Source organism: Lissotriton vulgaris, chromosome 1_1 (genome assembly GCF_964263255.1).
Source record: "Lissotriton vulgaris chromosome 1_1, aLisVul1.2, whole genome shotgun sequence".
NCBI classification, from domain to species: domain Eukaryota; kingdom Metazoa; phylum Chordata; class Amphibia; order Caudata; family Salamandridae; genus Lissotriton; species Lissotriton vulgaris.
The window spans coordinates 2,103,266,585-2,103,285,129 of NC_141685.1; the positions used below are offsets into that span (position 1 = coordinate 2,103,266,585).

General features: G+C 45.1%; 1 protein-coding gene across 3 annotated transcripts in view; it reads left to right on the forward strand.

Annotated features, from left to right (window-relative positions):
* FERRY3 (FERRY endosomal RAB5 effector complex subunit 3) overlaps nucleotides 1-18,545 on the forward strand; it is a 327,577-nt gene that overhangs the window by 53,010 nt on the left and 256,022 nt on the right. For all 3 annotated transcript variants that reach the window (XM_086921357.1, XM_086921366.1, XM_086921377.1), the window contains one exon: nucleotides 12,219-12,325. In XM_086921357.1, coding sequence (XP_086777483.1) covers nucleotides 12,219-12,325 — 107 coding nt within the window. The remainder of the gene's footprint in view (nucleotides 1-12,218; nucleotides 12,326-18,545) is intronic.

The following is an 18,545-nucleotide window of genomic DNA, read 5'->3' on the forward strand; positions in this document are numbered from 1 at the left end:
TTTGCGCTGGAAGAACTGGACACTTATTCTGTGGCCCAGCTAAAAGATTTCTGCCAACAAATGGGGGTGTTTTTTAAGCGTGGTGCCAAGAAGGGGGAACTCCAGACCAGTTTGAGGGCTTGGGTGGAAGCACGCAGAGAAGGTGTAATGGCTGGATTTTCTGAGTAGGTGGGATCAGCCCCCAGGGGCCCCTCCAACCCAGCCAGAACGTACTCACCTTCCCTCCTCAGGACTCCTCTATCCAGGCACCTGGTACCTACCTGAGGATGGGGAACTCGCAATATACAAGCTCATATTATTAAGAACACCACTAAATCTATAGGGATACTAAGAATACTCACTGATTACTAGGGATATCCATACCCTACACCACACTTATTCACATCAGTTGGTCTCGCGGCCACCCTGACCCAGACCGTTCTACCCTAGGGCAGATATGACACACAATCCGGTGTGTCTACACATGGGCCTGCAGAACCCAATGCTCCCTTTTCCAAACTGTTCGCAATCCTGCGAAACTACACGTTAGTTCGACCTCCTAACGCTCTCACTTATTCAAGCCACAATCCAGTGGGTATCAACACTGGTTCGACCCCCCAGTGCTCTCATTAACGCCGCATATCAACGGCGACCACATTCCTATGAACAATTATTGGGATAATATCTCAGTTGTCTACTCGGGATGAAACTACAATAATAACTTTGAATATAGTTCCAGATTATATAGTGTACTCCCTGCTCTTGGCATCAAAGGTCCACTCACTCCCTATTTATGTGATCACCACTTACCTGATTGGGATTACTCATCCATTCACATACCTAGTAATCACCTAGGAGATACATTTACCTTCAGTGAACAAGAATAGGGGCTACACACCAGTTTGTTATAAACTGGGGTTATTTTATTACAACAATATAAACATTTACACAGATCTGACAAAGACTATAGGTAGAACACACCGCTTGAAAGAGAAGGATTACACATAACAGGAACACTCCGCTGAAAGGGAAAAGATTAGACATAAAGTGTAAGTGTAGCTAATGTGATGAAAACAATATCACCTGATTAGTGTGAAGTCTTGTTCTAGCTGTCATCTGGGTTCCTCTCTCGTCTGTGCCTTGGCCCATCTCAGACTCTCTCTCTCTCTCTCCTGCACTCTTGGGTACACCTCTGCGCTGATCACTCTGTCTCTGGCCTCCTCTCCCCCACACGAACTGTCTCCACCTTCCGTCTTCAATCTTAATGGTTCCTGCCGCTCTGATCACCGTTCATTCCACTAGCTTATTCACTCTGTCTCTGCGCCAATGTCCAATTAACTCCATCTGCTCCCATAGGTTAGTCCACGATCTCTCCTCTATCTCTTCTAAAAGGCATTACTTCAGACTCCAGCTATTCACACCTCCTCCTGATAAGCAACTGCTTCTGACTGCTTCCTTCAGTTCCAGCTCACTATTCAACTCAGCTCTTCTCCAGCTTGAACCCTCTCTGCTTGACTCCCTCTGCTCGACTCTCTGGCTGACTGACCCTCTGCTCAACTGACTGGCTCCGCCTCTGCACTTCACAAATATAGAATGCTGTTTCCTCATGGAAAGTTCCAGCCATCAGCCTGCCGCCCACCAGGTCTCTGCATCACCTCGCATCAAGGACACACACCCAGCCGGCCGGCCTTTTGTTGTGTCTTCTACACAGAGAATAATACAGCCTACCGATAAGGGCTGGCCCAGACCGGTTCTCTCCAAGTGAAAAACAGCCTTAACTATAAACTTTGCCTTTGCCCTGAAAAGCCTCTCAGCTTCATCAAGATGGAGTCCCTCTAGCTCTAGGCCTGTAGGCCTGAAAGGGGTGAAATGCTCCTTAGCTCTGTCAGAATACCTACATAAACCATACCAATGTGTCGAATATGTCAAAGCCAATAGGCAATAGACAGGTGAAAGTCAAGAATAAAGGCATATTAAGCAGCTATCCTCTTCTAGATCTGGAAGAAAGGGCTTAAAAGGGCCAACACAGGCTAAGAATACCTATACTAGATGCGAGCAAGACTAATGATCTATATCACTGCTAAATAAAGCCAAAAACTCTGCCATAACAGAAGGGAAGGAGGAGGATGAGGGGACGGACCGGGACACAGTCATAGGGGTAGAGGGATTGTTCCAACCAGAGGTGGGAAACCTACTCCCAGGACCAATGACCTACTCTAGGAGGGGCAGTAGTGTCTCCGGAGGAAGCTTGACTGAAGCGGAACTCACCGACAGGAGGGAAAAGAGGCAATTGAAATGGGAATTGGCCAGGCTAGAACAGGAGAGGGAGGAGCGCAGGATGGCTCATGAATTCAAACTAAAAGAGTTAGAACTCAAGGCCCTACAACGGGGACCCTCTCCTACTCCGAATGGTGGCAGCGAATCCAGAGAACCAACCAGGGAGACCAGACCCTATTTGCTTAAGGACCTAATTGCTAGCTATAGTCAAGGGGATGATATAGGCAAATGGTTGGCTGCCTATGAGGTCTCCTTAAGAGCCCATGGGGTCCAGGAGAAGCACTGGGGGGGGGTGGGTTGTACAAGTACATGCCTCCTACCGGTCGGGACACCTTGCTAGCCTTAGAACCAGAGGAGCAGACCAACTACCTCACCATGTAGCTAGCATTGATCAGGAAGTTTGGGTTAACCCCAGAGAAGTATCGCCAGAAGTTCAGGGGGAGCCACAAGTTAAGCACCCAGAACTGGGTGGACTTCCTAGATTATGCAAGGAAGGCATTGGAGGGCTGGGTACAGGGCAGTGAGGTGAAGGATTATGAGGGGTTGTATGATCTTTTTTTGAAAGAGCATCTACTCGAGAAATGTTTTCCCGAGCTGCCGCCAACACCTGGTGGACAGCAAGCTGACCAACCCCCGGAAGCTTGCAGAGGAGGCGGACATCTGAGCAAGTACCCGGGTGTCCTCAAAGGGGACTGTAGGGGATTCCCAAAAGGCCGGACAGGGCGCCCCTCAGAAGAAGGAGGGAGGAGATAAAAAGCGGGAGATCTCTAAAGGTCCCCAAAACAATTTTCAGGGAAATGGAACAGGTTTCACTCCTAAGGCTAACCTGCCCAGAAACCCTCATCCTGGCCAAAGCCAGAAGCCAAGGGTTGTCCACTGTTTCGAGTGTGGTGGTGTTGGACATTATAAGGGAGATGTCAGATGCCCAAAGAGACCACCCCCTCCCACCGGAGGAAAAACCCCGGGAGTAGCTAGTGTAGCGCTCGGGGAGGAGTTGCCCTTAGATAAGTGGGGTGAGTGGGCGGATGTCACCTTAGTGTCCCTGGGAGAACGGGAGATGGTTCCTAAGATCCAGGTGCCCACAAATACTGCTAAGTATGGGCAATGGATCACCATCAATGGCCAGAGAGGGGAGGCTCTGAGAGATACAGGAGCCAGTATGACTATGGTGAGAAGTCAACTGGTGTCTCCAGAGCAGGTGGTTCCCAATGTACTCCACCCCGCCGCGATGGCTGACGGCAGAATGGGCCACTATCCCGTGGCTGAGGTTCCCTTTGAGTGGGAAGGGGTTGCAGGTTCACTTCGAGTTGCCGTAAGCCCTGCCGTGCCAGTTGATTGTCTGCTGGAGAATGATATGGAGCACAATGCTTGGAGAGAGGTGGAATACCGGACGCACTCTGCGATGCTGGGTACACCTGACTGGGTCTGTGTAAGCACAAGGTCTGCGACTGCCCGGAGAGGGAGTTCGCCTGGGTTGGAGCCTGGAACAATGGCCCAACCCGCTGCCAAAAAGGGACAGACCCGAAGACAGGAGAAGCCTGCTTCGGCTTCCACACCCCATGTGACAGATCGGCCACCTGCGGTGGTGGACCAGGAGTCCGTGGAGGGGGAAGTAGTCTCTCTGGAGGACCTGCCCATCCCTGCTGAGTGGCATGTGGAGGAAGGGCCTACCAGAGAGGAGTTCTGTAAGGGCCAGAAGGAGTGCCCTACCCTTGAGGGACTGAGGCGACAGGCTGAAGCCCAGGCAGCAGGGGACGTTGCGGGACACTACCACATTTACTGGGAGGATGGACTCAACTACAGTGAACCCAAGGTACCCTTACCTGGATCATCAAGGGCCTTGGTAGTCCCGCAACGATACCGAGCCTTTTTGCTGGAATTGGCTCATGCAATACCCTTGGCAGGACACTTAGGTCAGGACAAGACCTTTGCTCGGCTTGTCCCCCACTTTTACTGGCCTCAGATGAAAGTGGCGTCCAACACCTACTGTCGGACATGTGTATCCTGCCAGGCCAGTGGGAAAACAGGGGTGAAGCTGAAGGCTCCCCTGGAACCACTTCCTGTCGTTAGCACCCCCTTTGAAAGGGTGGGCATCCACATTGTAGGGCCCTTGGATCCACCAACAACAGCTGGTCACAGGTTTATCCTGGTTCTGGTGGATCATGTCACACTGTACCCAGAGGCAATTCCTCTGAGGACTGTCACTGCACCTGTGGTGGCTAAGGCTCTAATGGGGATCTTTACCCGAGTGGGTTTCCCCAAAGAAGTTGTGTCTGACAGGGGGACCAACTTTATGTCAGCGTACATGCGGGCAATGTGGAAGGAGTGTGGAGTGACCTACCGGTTCACCACTCCCTATCACCCCCAGTCAAATGGACTGGTCGAAAGGTTCAACAAGACCTTGAAGGGCATGATCAGAAGTCTGCCTGAAAGACTGCGGAGGAAATGGGACGTCCTCCTACCCTGTTTGCTATTTTCCTACAGGGAAGTGCCACAGAAGGGAGTGGGCTTCAGCCCCTTCGAGCTTCTGTATGGGCACCCTGTACGCGGTCCTCTCAGCCTGGTGAAGGATGGATGGGAAAAGTCTCCCAGGAAACCCCCCCAGGATGTGGTGAGCTACATGCTGGCCTTCAGGAGCCAAATGGCGAAGCTGTGGAAGCAAGCTTCTGACAACTTAGAGGCCAGCCAGGCAGTTATGAAAGAGTGGTATGACCACAACGCTCACCCGGTGGTGTTGGAGCCTGGCCAGAAAGTGTGGGTGATGGAGCCTGGAGAGCTAAGTGCCCTCCAGGATCGCTGGACAGGCCCCTTTGAGGTGTTGGAGAAGAAGGGTAAGGCCACATACCTGGTGGACCTTAAGACCCCACGACAGCCCCTACGGGTGCTTCATGCCAACCGACTCAAACCCCACCATGAGAGGCCCGAGGTCATCTTAATGATGATGACTGATGGGGGAGAGGAAGCGGAAAGCGAACCCCTCCCAGACTTGTTCTCGTCTCAAGAAAAGGATGGGTCAGTGGAGGGAGTAATTCTCTCTCCAACCCTAACTCCTGAACAGCGGGAGGACTGTCGCCAGATACTGGAGCAGTACTCTGCGTTGTTCTCCCTTGTCCCGGGAAGGACTCACCTGTGTACCCATGATGTGGACACAGGGGACAGCCCACCAGTGAAGTCAAAGACCTACCGGCTGTCTGACAAGGTGAAGGCTAGCATCCATGGTGAGGTTGCCAAGATGCTAGAGCTAGGAGTTATAGAACCTTCCAACAGCCCCTGGTCCAGTCCGGTGGTTCTAGTGCCAAAAGCCGCTCCACCAGGCACCACTCCAGAACTGAGGTTCTGTGTGGATTACCGGGGACTGAACTCAGTTACAAAAACTGATGCTCATCCGATCCCTAGGGCGGATGAATTAATTGACCGGCTGGGAGCTGCCCAATATCTAAGTACCTTTGACCTCACTTCAGGGTACTGGCAGATCTCCCTGACAGATGGAGCAAAGGAAAGGTCAACCTTCTCCACGCCTGAGGGACACTTCCAATTTTGTGTGATGCCCTTTGGGCTCAAAAATGCCCCTGTCACTTTTCAGCGGCTGGTGAATCAGGTCCTCTCCGGAATGGAGGGTTTCTCCGCTGCTTATCTGGATGACATTGCTGTCTTCAGTAGCAGTTGGGAGGACTATTTGCAACATTTGCAAGCAGTTCTCCAGGCCCTGGAACAAGCTGGATTTACCATCAAGGCCAGCAAATGTCAGATTGGGCAGGGGTCGGTTGTGTACCTTGGACACTTGGTGGGTAGGGGAACAGTGCAGCCCCTTCAGGCAAAGATTGAGGCAATCGTGGCCTGGGAACCCCCCAAGACCCAGACTGAGGTTCGAGCTTTCCTGGGCCTCACAGGCTACTACCGTCGCTTTGTGAAGGGGTATGGCACTATTGTAGCGCCCCTCACAGAGCTTACCTCAAAGAAACAACCTCGACGGGTAGTTTGGACAGAGGCTTGTCAGCAAGCCTTTGAAAAATTGAAGCAGGCAATGTGTGCAGCACCGGTCCTGAGGGCTCCAGACTTCTCCAAGGAGTTCATTGTCCGGACAGATGCATCAGAACATGGCATTGGGGCAGTGTTATCGCAACTGAATGAAGAGGGCCTGGATCAGCCTGTAGTTTTCCTATCCAGGAGACTGCTTCCCCGGGAACAGAAGTGGAGTGCCATTGAGAGGGAAGCTTTCGCGGTGGTGTGGGCTCTGAAGAAGTTGCGGCCATACCTGTTTGGCTCGCACTTCCTGGTTCAGACTGACCACCGACCCCTTCTCTGGCTAATGCAGATGAAGGGGGAGAATCCCAAGTTGCTGAGATGGTCCATCTCCCTACAGGGAATGGACTTCCGGGTGGAACATCGGCTTGGAGTGGACCACGCCAATGCAGACGGTCTCTCTAGGTATTTCCGCCTTAGTGATGAGGACTCCCAAGGGGTTGGGTAGTTCTCCCCACTTTCAGCTGGGGGGGACGCGTGTTAGACCTGTCTGGCCCTTTGCGTAGTCCCTCCAATTTATTATTTATTTTTGTCCCCTTTTTTTTGCCCCTCAAACCTTTGTATCTTTTTGAGTCCACTAGGTTTTTATGCTGTTGGCCTGGGGGATAGATGTTCTTTTACCCTCATAGTTTTTCACCTTTGACCTAGGTGCCTTTCCTGACAGGAATTCACTTAGAGTCACAAAATGGTGGCTACCAACTGTCCCAACTGCCATATCCTAGAATGCCCCATAGGTTAACATTAGGCCTTCCAGAACTTTCTGGACCCTACTGGACCCTGTGTGGACAGGCTATATAAGGGCAGAGGTCAGGAAGCCATTTTGTGCAGCCCAGTTAAGTAGAGGAGAGAGGCAGTGGTGTGAGGAGGAGGACGCACTAGAAGGAGTTAGTTGGTCTGTGGGATTGACAATCTCTTCCAGAAGACGTTCCCCCTCTTGCCCTGACCGAACCCTCCCATTGGTCCTGACTTCCTGAGGGAATCGGTACGGCCGTGGCTGGGGGCCCCTGAGCCCCTTTGACTCACACTTTCCCTGTGCTAGTCAGGGAAAGCCTTCTTTCCCCTTCCCTTTCTTGTCGTGGGAATTCCTCACTGGTAAACCAGAGAAGAAGGATGGAGTAAGTTTCCGTACCCAACGCTGCTAGGTATCCCCTGAGGCAGTGGCAAGTGGTGGTGCTGGTGTTGCTAAGCTGCAGCACTCGAGCTGTGGAAGCGCTGATCCTTGCGCAGGCCCAGTGGTGCGGCTGAAGGAAGTAAGGGAGCCGGCGGTCTGCTAATACCCGGCGCAGGCTCCGTAGCAGTCATCGGACCTCCGCGTGAGAGAGGCGGCGCCGAGCGGGAACACTGATCTCCCGCGCAGGTGCTACAGCAACCCCAGAGAGTGTTCGGCGAGGGGCGCGCCAGATTGCCAGACCCGCCACCTCAGACCTGACCCCTCCGTTACTGTCGAGTGAGGGGAGCGCCGGAAATTGTGCAGGAGAACCAGGAGGAGAGAGTGTCGAAGTCTGGACACAGCGTTATCCTTCGTTTGGGCCCCAAGTAAGGTGGAGAACCAGGGGGAGGAGTGTATAGTGTCTGGGGAGGAGTTCGTCCCGACCCCAACTTCGGGAGTAACTGCCGAGGCCCCCTCTCCTTCTTCCTTCTGAAGCTGATTTACTTTCTGGTTGCCCTGATTAGTGAGAGAGGGCCATTAAAAGGCTCAGTGGAGTGAGTGAAGCAGGAAAACACCTCCAGGCTGGGAAGGAAGCCTGAGACACTGTGGGTATCGAATTGAGGGAGGTGTACCTATTGGGTTTTTCTTACAGGGGAGGAAGGGAGAAAGACATTGGGACCTTATCCTGTGCCTACTTGTAAAAAAGTGGTGTTAGAGCTGCTTATGTGATTAAAAATTAACAACTGTAAACCTGGGTTTGTTTCCCCTATCGTGAAGGAGGTAATCACCCTGGGTCTAAAGACTTGACAATTTCTGAAGTGTTAACCTGAGTGGGGTGAAGTGTAAAAGTGGAATAACCCTCTTGGTGAATCCAGGAACCCCTAAGCCTGGGTGTATATTTTAACAGAAAAGGGAGTGCGTTAGTTGTCTATGAAGAAGGTGGTTCCCAGAATCATTTACTGTAAAAAGACTGTACACTGCTCCATGGAAACCAATGTAATGTGTTGTTAAGCTGGAAAGCTGAATAGTGAGATAATTCGGCAACTTTGAAGAAATTAATAATTTCACTGTTTGAATATATTGTATTGAACTGCGCTAACTGAAGATAAATAATTGACAATAGAGCAAAGAATATTTTTATAAAACAGCTCATATTTTTACACAAAGATTGGTGTAGCGTAATTTTTGAGTGGAATTGCTTGATGTTACTGCTGTGCCTCAATTAGAGTTTGTCTTACCCTAGGCCAGGCTACCCAAGGTGACCTGACAACATTAGGTTCCAACAGAGAGTTTAAGATATTGGCTTTGTAAATAATCATGCCTTCAATTTAGGTTTTAAAAACAAAACACAAATAAAAGGCATGGTCCTTTACAATGCCGATAGCTCAAACTTGTCTGCTTTGTTCTTCAGCACAACTGTTAAAATTGTCTTTGGGGAACTTTAATGACTGTGTCTCCGGCACCGTGTCTGCTTTACCAGTCTCAAGCATTATCACATTTACAACTCCCTCCCCACCCCCCACCTCCCCCTGCATAGTAGTAATCTTAACAAACGTGCCCATTATATATATATCTGCTCTTGTACTTTAAATAGGTGTCACATTTGCAAAAGTTAGAACTATTGGCATTGTAAATGACAAAGCTATTAATTTAGCTATTTTCAAAACCAACACATAAATAAAAAATTGTCATTTACAATACCAATAGCTCACATTTCCTAATGCGAGACCTATTGCATTGCAAATGCTTGTTTTTTATTGTAAGTAAGATTTTGTTAACTTCCGTTTAACAAATGCACAATTGTTGTTTATTTTAATTGGTATTTTAAAACGCAAGCTAGCAAAAATCTAACTAACAATTTTTTTTTTTAAATTGAAACACATGCTCAGCTGCATTTTTTCTGTTTATAATTGCATTACCAGTGCACTATCTTATGTGGCTAGTAGACAACTCCACAGGGACACCTAGTAACAGCCTGTGGTACTGCATCCTTTCCTTCCTTTGTGAAATATGTTTTAGTACCTCTGCTACTGTTTATAAAAAAAACAAAAAAAAATATCATTTGCAATACATATAGCTCAGTTTATTAATGCGAGACCTATTGAACTGCAAATGTTTTTGCTTTTTTGCACGTAATATCGACCACAGCTAACCGATAGGGGTACAATTAAAACTACTCACATTTCCCCGTTTTTTGCTTGTACATAGGGATCCCATAGCTTATTTATTTTTAGCACTCAAAGACAGAGCATAGCTCCTACCTGTTTATTTTTTTCGTCACCAAAAAGGCAAAGTTATCCACACAGTTCCATGCCACACAAATCAAGTACACACATTTCCAATCCACGCCACATAATTTGACACCTAACCAGATAATTTAACTCCACAACGCAATTACACAACAGGCCAGTACATCCACGCCACACCTCAGAATTCCACATCATGCCTCAAAATTCAACAGCACACCATATCATTAAACTCCAATACATACCGGTCAGGAGACATATCGTAGCTATGACTTGCAGCTCTGTAGGACGCAAGCGTGCACGAGTCATTGTGAAACCAAATACTGTCAATATTTGGCATTACTGCAATCAGTAATGCGACCTCCCCAAGATGGTTGCCATTATGGACGGTGTACTGAGTAGGTTGCACTCCTATGCGGTTCAGTGTTCGTAGGAAGCGCGAGATCTTCAAGCTGTGCACTTCAACTAACGTTTTTGAGTGAAAGCAGCCCGAGTTCGTTCCTCCGCGCTTATTTCCATAGCGGGAGGAAACAGACTTCTAAAATAAACTTCCAAGTAGTTTCTAACAGTGAATTATTGCTTTCGCGACTTGCCCATAATAATAAAACGCTCCGTTAGTCTGCGTGAACCTTTTCAGCACTGGGTGAGCGGAGAACGGGAGTTCGTCATCTTTCTTCGACGAATTCCTTCAGTGCTTAGCAGTGCGAGTGACCAGTTAATTCAGAGTTCAGGCTTCAGCGTCTTTTCGGAACAGTGCAGGTGACATTGGAGACCGAGCCCAGCATTGTGAACTGTACAGTACCGTTGAGTGACGCAGTGAGACTCTTCAGCCACGTTGAGTTCAGTAAGACTCCAGCCACAGCGTTAGAGTGTAAACTATTTGGCCTGAGGCGATTTCCTCCCTTCATTGCGCTTTACCTTGCTCTTCACTCCCCTTCTGTTCCTTCCTCCTTCCTTTTTGCGCACTACTGAAGGATTCCTTGGTGCCAAGACAATATCTGTATATAGTTAATGAGAGTCGTTGTACCAGGAGATGGCGGAAACAATTAAAGGCAGCACTTGGAAGTCTAAAAGAAAGAACTTCCCAGTCACTAAAATTAAATATAGAAGAGAGGCGAATGCTCCGAAGATAGCTGGTAGGATAAGCACTAATTAGAGTATCACATTTAGAGGTTTATTGGTATGTTGTTGTTCTCAATCCCCTACCCCTCTTTTGTGCATTAGACACCCACGTTAAACAGTCAGAAGAACAGCATAGAAGATTCCAGATTCTGACTGGGGTGCCCAGCGGACGGAGTGTCTCTTCTCTCAATCTACTTCCCCTTTTCCCCCTGGTTGGTTCAGTAGCTTTTATAGCTGAGACACCAATTAGCGGGCGATTGGGACTAGCGTCTGTTCTGTCTTGGCAAAGCATCTGGAGCGTTGACAATACCACTCCACCTCACAACATACCATTCCACATAATTCAGGTAAACTCAGTAACACATAATTACTATCCACATATTTCCAAAGCACACCATGCTGTATAATTCCACTATACAGATCCACTCCACACAATTCCGCTACTACCAATTCCAATCCAACCCACATAATTCCACTACACACCACATATCCACTCCACTCCAAACCAAAGCACATGGGTAAAAGACCTTGCATTGAATAGCTCTAACTGAAGCATAAGCTAGATCTATAGCATTTCCAATGCTTGTTTTGTGTTGTGTGAACATAATCAAAAGGCCTTTGAGTAGTATGCAGTGCAAAAGGCACAGATACACTCAACAAGTGACTTTAGACATCATTGAGTTCTGGAAGAAGAAGCAAACGTACTGCATCAACATGTAGTGTTATTTAAAGTGTTGCATATTTAGTTCTATCCTAAATTGGAGCAGGATTGGAGCTGTCCTGATGGGTAGAAGGATGTGGTTCCGTATACCATGTGCATAGATAAAGAGCGTTTTTTTACCTTGTTTTTTGCACTTCTGAACCACACCCTAATCACCCCCTACCACCCCAACAGACAGCTGAGGTCGACCCATACCTTTCAAGTCATCAACCCCAGGTTCAAAAGAGAAAGGAGCCGAGGAAGAATGTTCTCAACAAACGCGGCAAGGCTTTGGAACTCCCTCCCAATCTCTATCCGCTTGGAACCTAACATTCTGCACTTCCGGAAAAAACGAAAAACCTTCCTCTTCAGCAGATAATTCGACCCTGCCTCACGCACCTGTATCTTGCTAAGCGCTAGGATGCCTGCGGGTAGCTATCGCGTTATATAAAAACGAAATCCAATCCAATCCTCCATTCCGTCGATGTACTAGGTGCAGATGTACAGAGAGCCAAGAGAGATGGTGAGCTTGTTAACCAGTTATACTTCATCTACAAGTCAACTCATTTTGAAGATGGTGTAGTAGAATGATTTCCTCCAACTAATGCTGTTAGCATTAATATTCTGCTACCCATGACATCAGAATATGAACAATATTAATTATAATTTGTGTTTTACCAAATTAATATGCCTAGTTCTAATGCCATGTTATTTATTTCAGTGAGGAAATTAAAGTTCAACCCAGTCAGCTGAGGGAATCTGTTGATGATACTACGAGAGTATTTGAAGAACAGCTGCAGTTGGAAGAAAGCTTTACTATTCATTTAGGTAAATGATCTATGGTACAATGAAATTATGTTTGTGTTGAGAAGATGCTGCTAATCCTTTTTTTTTTGTTTTTGTATTTAGTCCTGTATTTTAATCCGCCATAATTTTGTGCTTTGTTTGTTTGTTCAGCTTTGGTTACTCATGATACTGGTGGGTAGTCGGAGACTTTTTTCAAAATGGGATATTTTGTTACTTTGGAAAACATGTCTTTTGTACAGTAACTCTGATGCCTATTCCTTCATGGCTTCTGTTCCCTGCACAGTGTTGCTGTATTTAATCATTCATTGCTTCTGTTTCCTGCGCAGTGTGGCTGTATTCATTTTTTCCAAAGGTAAACTATGATTTACCGTCATGTTTTTGAAGAGCTTTGTGTAATATCCTTGGTACACACTTGCCAAGTATCCCATGCATTGCCCACAGCCAAACAAAACAGATGAAACACACGTATAATTGATGATTAACATGAATTGTTTTGTTTATCAGCCTGTACCATAGCAAAACAACTGTAAGGATTGTTTATGTGACCTAATTGGTGTACAATCAATCCCTGTGTTCATGTAGCTGCTTGAAATTTTCCTTTGACCACATATTTGTAATTCTCTGATACCTCCATTTTATTTATTGTTTTCTTCAGTGTGCAAGTGATGTTAGAAGACAGCAAAATACAGTGTGAATAGGGGATCATTCAGATAGAATTCTGTTGTGATAGCCCTTTTTCTAGGCATGTGGATAATCAGCCAAAACTTATGAAAGGACACTTGACCCACTGACCTTAAAATCATTACACCCATTCATGTTTTAATTGGTGATGAGCAAATACAATGAATATTAGATTTCTGCTTTCAAAGTGTATGTGACTTTGAGACCAGACGTTGTGACAACTGATTTCCTGAAACTTGATATCCTAAGTACTCCATGAACATTGAACAGAGGATGGGGAAAAAGGAGTTGGTCGTCTTGCATTTGGCACATAAGGGTGTCCACTCATCAGGAATAGCCTTTTCAATGGGATGCAATACAAGTAGGTAGCGCCGATGCAGATGAGGCCTATGTTCCTCTGCAATCTTAGCAGTACACATTAATTTATAGAGCATGCTAATCGTTCATCTGCATGCTGTCTCTAGCTTGCTGCAGAAGAGATTATAACATTTTAGTATCCCTTGAAGATAGTCAGAAAATTAAGTTATGAAAATTTCGGAAAAAAATTAACCTTTTACGTTCATCCTCCAATTTTAAGCATTTGAAATTGTAAATAAATATGCCACCAAGAGGGTTAACTGTTATAAAGCCAGTAACTTAAACACCATTATGAACCTTGCACCACTATGCGGTATATCAGCCAAATATTTTCTCTTACTAAGACAAAAAAGTGGTAGTTGCGTAAGTATTAAGTCTGCATGCTTCACATGAGAATCCATGATCATACTCTTATGAAATGCCAAAAGTACGTTAACCCAGTCCAAATTCCAGGACCCCCTTGCGACTGTCAACACCGTCTCAGTTAATAACAATACAGTGAAAAGAGCAGTGATTGAAACATTACTGCTCAATCTCTTCTGGTTTTTACCTCACTATTTCCAAACCAATAGACCGGTAGGTCCTTAAGAGTATTCCACCAGTATGTGCCAACCACTACAGCTTTATTACAGAACTAATAGGGAACTACTATGTTTCTCCAGGACCAGACTAAATCCAGTCCTTTGGAAGATTTCAGCAAATGGAGAACACGTGGTTAAAAATGGTTGAGGATTGAGTTGTACACACTGAAAAATATTAATTTCTCTTAACTTAAGATGCCATATGGCAATATATGTTACGAATTTCTCTTCTCTGCATCTTTCACTTTCCTATTCTCTTTTTCTGTTAGAAAAACGAGGGTACGAATATAGTCAGAAAATAAGTCCCATTCATGACAAAATCCTGGCATAATTTATAGTACTATATGTTTGTTATGCATCCCAAAATTAACAAACATTTAATCCTATTTCAATAAAGAACAGTAAAATGTATTCTGTTATGTTAACTTGTCATAATAACCATGTTATAAAATGCATAAGTCCATCTATTTTTATTTATATGACCGGTGTTCAACCAAGCCAATGTCTGTTTCAGGATGGCCCTCTCAAAGCTGCAGTAGTTGATGCAATGGACCCTGATTTAATGAGCCTTGATTTTCCAAGTTCGGATTTACCTACAACCATAACTGTAAATGTAAACCTTCTATTGCCAGACTTTCTATAGACTTGATTTAGAAATTTAGCAAAACCCACATATCCTTCAAGGTTTTTTAGGTGAGCCATGTTGAAAGTCACTGCGCTCCTGGTAAAATGTTCAAGCTGCCTCTGCTGCTGTAATCTATAAACTTGTACACAAAAATCAAAAGTTCGGAGGTTCAGTATCCAAACACATTTCGTAATATGCAGCCTTGTGGCTAGCATTGAAAGTTAATCTAGCAGTCATTGTAATGTGAAATCCTGTAAAAGAGTAGTCACTCCAGTATTGGAACTTTCATAGAGTCGCATGCTTGAATTATTCCCCATCTTCGAGATGGGGGTCCTTTGTATATTTAGAAAAGTATTATCACAATAGACATCTGCCTTAAAGGCCTAAGGCCTCATTATTTAGTAACATATCAAAGTCTTCATTTAAAAAAAGGACTTAACTTAGAAAAAGACCAATCCGCTGACACCACCCAGTAGAACCTTCTCAAAGTGAGCTCTAGTCCCTCAGATTCTCTACTGCACCAGGTGCTAGGGAGTCTCCACTAAGATATATATATATATATATATATATATATATATATATATATATATATATATATATATATGGTATGTCCAAGTTCCTAGAGCAGGTAGCGCAGCGCGTACAGCCACACCGAATAACAGGAACCAGCGAGACCCAAGGAGGTGCAAATTTTTCTTTTTATTTAATGCTTATCCCAGCACCAGTCCGCGATGACGCGTTTTGGCTAAAGATAGCCTTGATCACATGACAACGTCACGAGGGCTGACCACCCTTTTAAAGTGCAAAAGTGCCATCACATGTTATGGAAAGCAAAAAAATACTATACTTTCCAAAGTGTTTACAAACATAGTATTGCAGCATAAATGCGAGTATTGCACAATATGTATACAAGTAGTTAGCATGTCTTTCAAAATTGCAGTAAAATACATTTAAACACTTACAACTTGTAAAACCTCAGTAATCAAATATGATTGTACAAATTCATGGCAACGGCTAAAAGAACTTCTTAAAAGAGTAAAAAAGTTAAAAGCCAAATAAATAATTATATTGCCATTAAAATTCCATCACATCACCACTCCTTGTGCAAGATGAATCAAACAACTGTGTGGAGAGTGCCAGTAAATAACAAAAATTCCCTTTTTTTTTTTTTTTTTTTTTTAAATATTATTTTTATTCAGGCATAATAAGTAGGACATCATTACAACAGTACATCAATTCAAATTTAACTCAAATAATGCAATGTTATAAATAAATGAATTGCAGGGTTTGTAATCAACATAGATAGAATTTAAGATAATTATAAATTATACAATAATATAAACACACTCTAAATCAATTATAAATATGGTCAATAATCACCCAATACCACCAGGGACGATGCTATTTTTCCAATCAGTTATTGGGCACCAAAGCGCATCTCCTCGCAATTTGGATCGTATCCCTCTTGTTTTAAATATTGCAGATTCATATCTATAAGCTGCCAAAAGGCGTGCTAACCACATCTGAAAACTTGGAGGCTCTGCGTCTTTCCATCTCGCAGATAGGATTATCCTGAAAACAGCCATGCCAATAAAAACTAATCTTTCTTCAGCTTTTTCTAGTTTTAAGGTAAGGTCATAACCAAAAAGAAATAGGGTTTCCGATTCTGGTATTATGTGTCCAAAAATTTCCTCCCAAAAGGATTTTATCATGGTTTTCAATAATGTCAAACTAGGACAAGTATACATCATATGAGTAAGAGTTGCCGGTCCTTGAGTACACCTTGGGCATAAATCATTGTCTCGTTTACCCCATGTGAATAGTTTAGCAGGAGTAAAGTAAAGGTCAAAAATAGTTTTGTACAATTGTGCCTTAAGATTACTTGCCATCAATAACTTTTGACTCATATTTAACACCTGGTCTAAATCCACGTTTGGGTTATTCAATTTTAAAGACCACTTTTTTTCCGTTTTATCAAGATCATCTTTCTTCATGCTTAGAAGAGTATTATATAAAGTATACAAAAATTCCTTGTTGTCATGGATTTAGAGTACATAATGCCCAAGAGGGCTGTACAACGGTACTGAGGTAAAGAGGTACAAATTTCATTGTGCAAATACGCAAAATTAGTGCAAAACATGTAAAATGGCTATAAAGTGCTACTGTGAAATTGTGCGAAAAATGTTAAATCATTAATCATAAAAAATCTTTTACAGATAGGTCAAAAAAGAGGTTCCAGAATGCACGTTATGATATCAATACTCTAGTTCAAATACATGTTTACAGGACAATTACAGTACTGAGGAAATAAGTGCAATGTGCATATAACAAGGTTAGCAGGTTACTATAGATAGGTGTGGCAGTCCTCCCCCATGTTAAGCCCTTGCGGTGCCTTAGTATCGAGTGATCTGATGTAACGAGTCTCCAGTTTTCGGAGTAGGGACTCTCTATCACCTCCTCTCCTCTGGGGGGAACACAATCTATCACATAGTATTTCAAAACTGAGGCATCTTTCCCATGAGTTTTCTCAAAATGCCTGGCTACTGGATATGCCGCATCCGCATTAGTGATAGCACGCAGATGCTGTAAAATTCGCTTGTGGACTTGTGGCCTAGTGCTTCCCACATATCTAAGCCCACACGGGCATTCCAAAACATAAACTGCAAATTCAGATTTACAATTCAATTTTTGTTTGATTTTAATCAGTGCTTAATTTGTAAAATATGAAGTGCAGGTGCTCAAATCTTTGTCGGAGGCCACACCTACTTTTCTCTGGCTCCGCCCACTTCCTCTATTGGCTCCACCCACTTCCTCTATTAGCTCCACCCACAAGCTAAAGATGGACTCCATAACACCCTAGTATCACCCCACCACATAACTCTGAATCCTGTCTGTAATAATGCAACCCTTGGAAATGAGGGCAGGCAACAGCGATAGCCCAGGCTTACAGAGCATTAACTTCATACCATCAACAGGCGCTCTCGGCTGTGCACTCTGCAGATGTCAACAACTACACAACACATACCATAAGAACAAGAACAATGAATGAGCCCTGAACGCGCGTGAATCAATTTAAAAAGTAATAGATTGCATTGCAACCGTTAAACAGCAGGGTGGGTGAATTACAAACGTTGCCCCACAGTTGGAAGAGTTCGATAAAGGTCCGCCTTCATGAGGGGAGGTCGGTTCCTGACCTTGTCGGACTGCATCAATTTTTAAGGGCATCTGGCCCGAATTACATGCACCGGGTGTCCTAATCAGGAAGGGAATTGGCTGCCTAGGGGTAGGAGTTTCCCTGCCTCCAGTCATGGTTGCCCTTAGTTCCAAGGCGCAGTAACTGCTTGGCAGCTGCGCACCCCTCGCCCCTCAATCTGGAGATCAGTGACCAGTGACCCCGTGGAAGGAGAAGAATGAGAATGAGGGTCGCCCGCTCGCACCTTTCCAAGAGCCCCCCTACTGCAAGCCTCCGACCGCCCAGACACCTATCACTTTTCAGGTGCTAATCGCACCACAGAAAACAGTGGCAAACGACCATTCACAACCGTGTCTCGGCACACACGGATAAACAATGGAATTCGGTAAAAGCCGAAAGCACTTCCTGTCAATAGAAGTTGAGGCCTGTGTAGCTCAGATCCGAAGTCACTGCTTTCAACTTAGCTCGGTGTGCTGCTGCTTAAGTCTGTTGACAGTTCGGTCGTAACACCAGGCGAAAGCAACAGCACGCCGCGCTTAAAATGTGACATCATAAAAACCCAGAAATTACCCGTTTGGTTTTGAGTTTGTCGTGAAGATGTGCTAGGTGTTGGTTATGCCATGTACATTAGCTGTGATAGAGCCAGTACCTACGACCTTCTGAGCAGGAATGTCCTCAAAGTTTCTGCTCAGGCTCAAACATTCTCATTTCTAGAAATAATTTTCTGACTCATTCCAGCGCTGCAAATGTTTAGTGATATACTTTTTGTTACGGGCAGGAGTAAATCCCTTTCCGAGGAGGGAA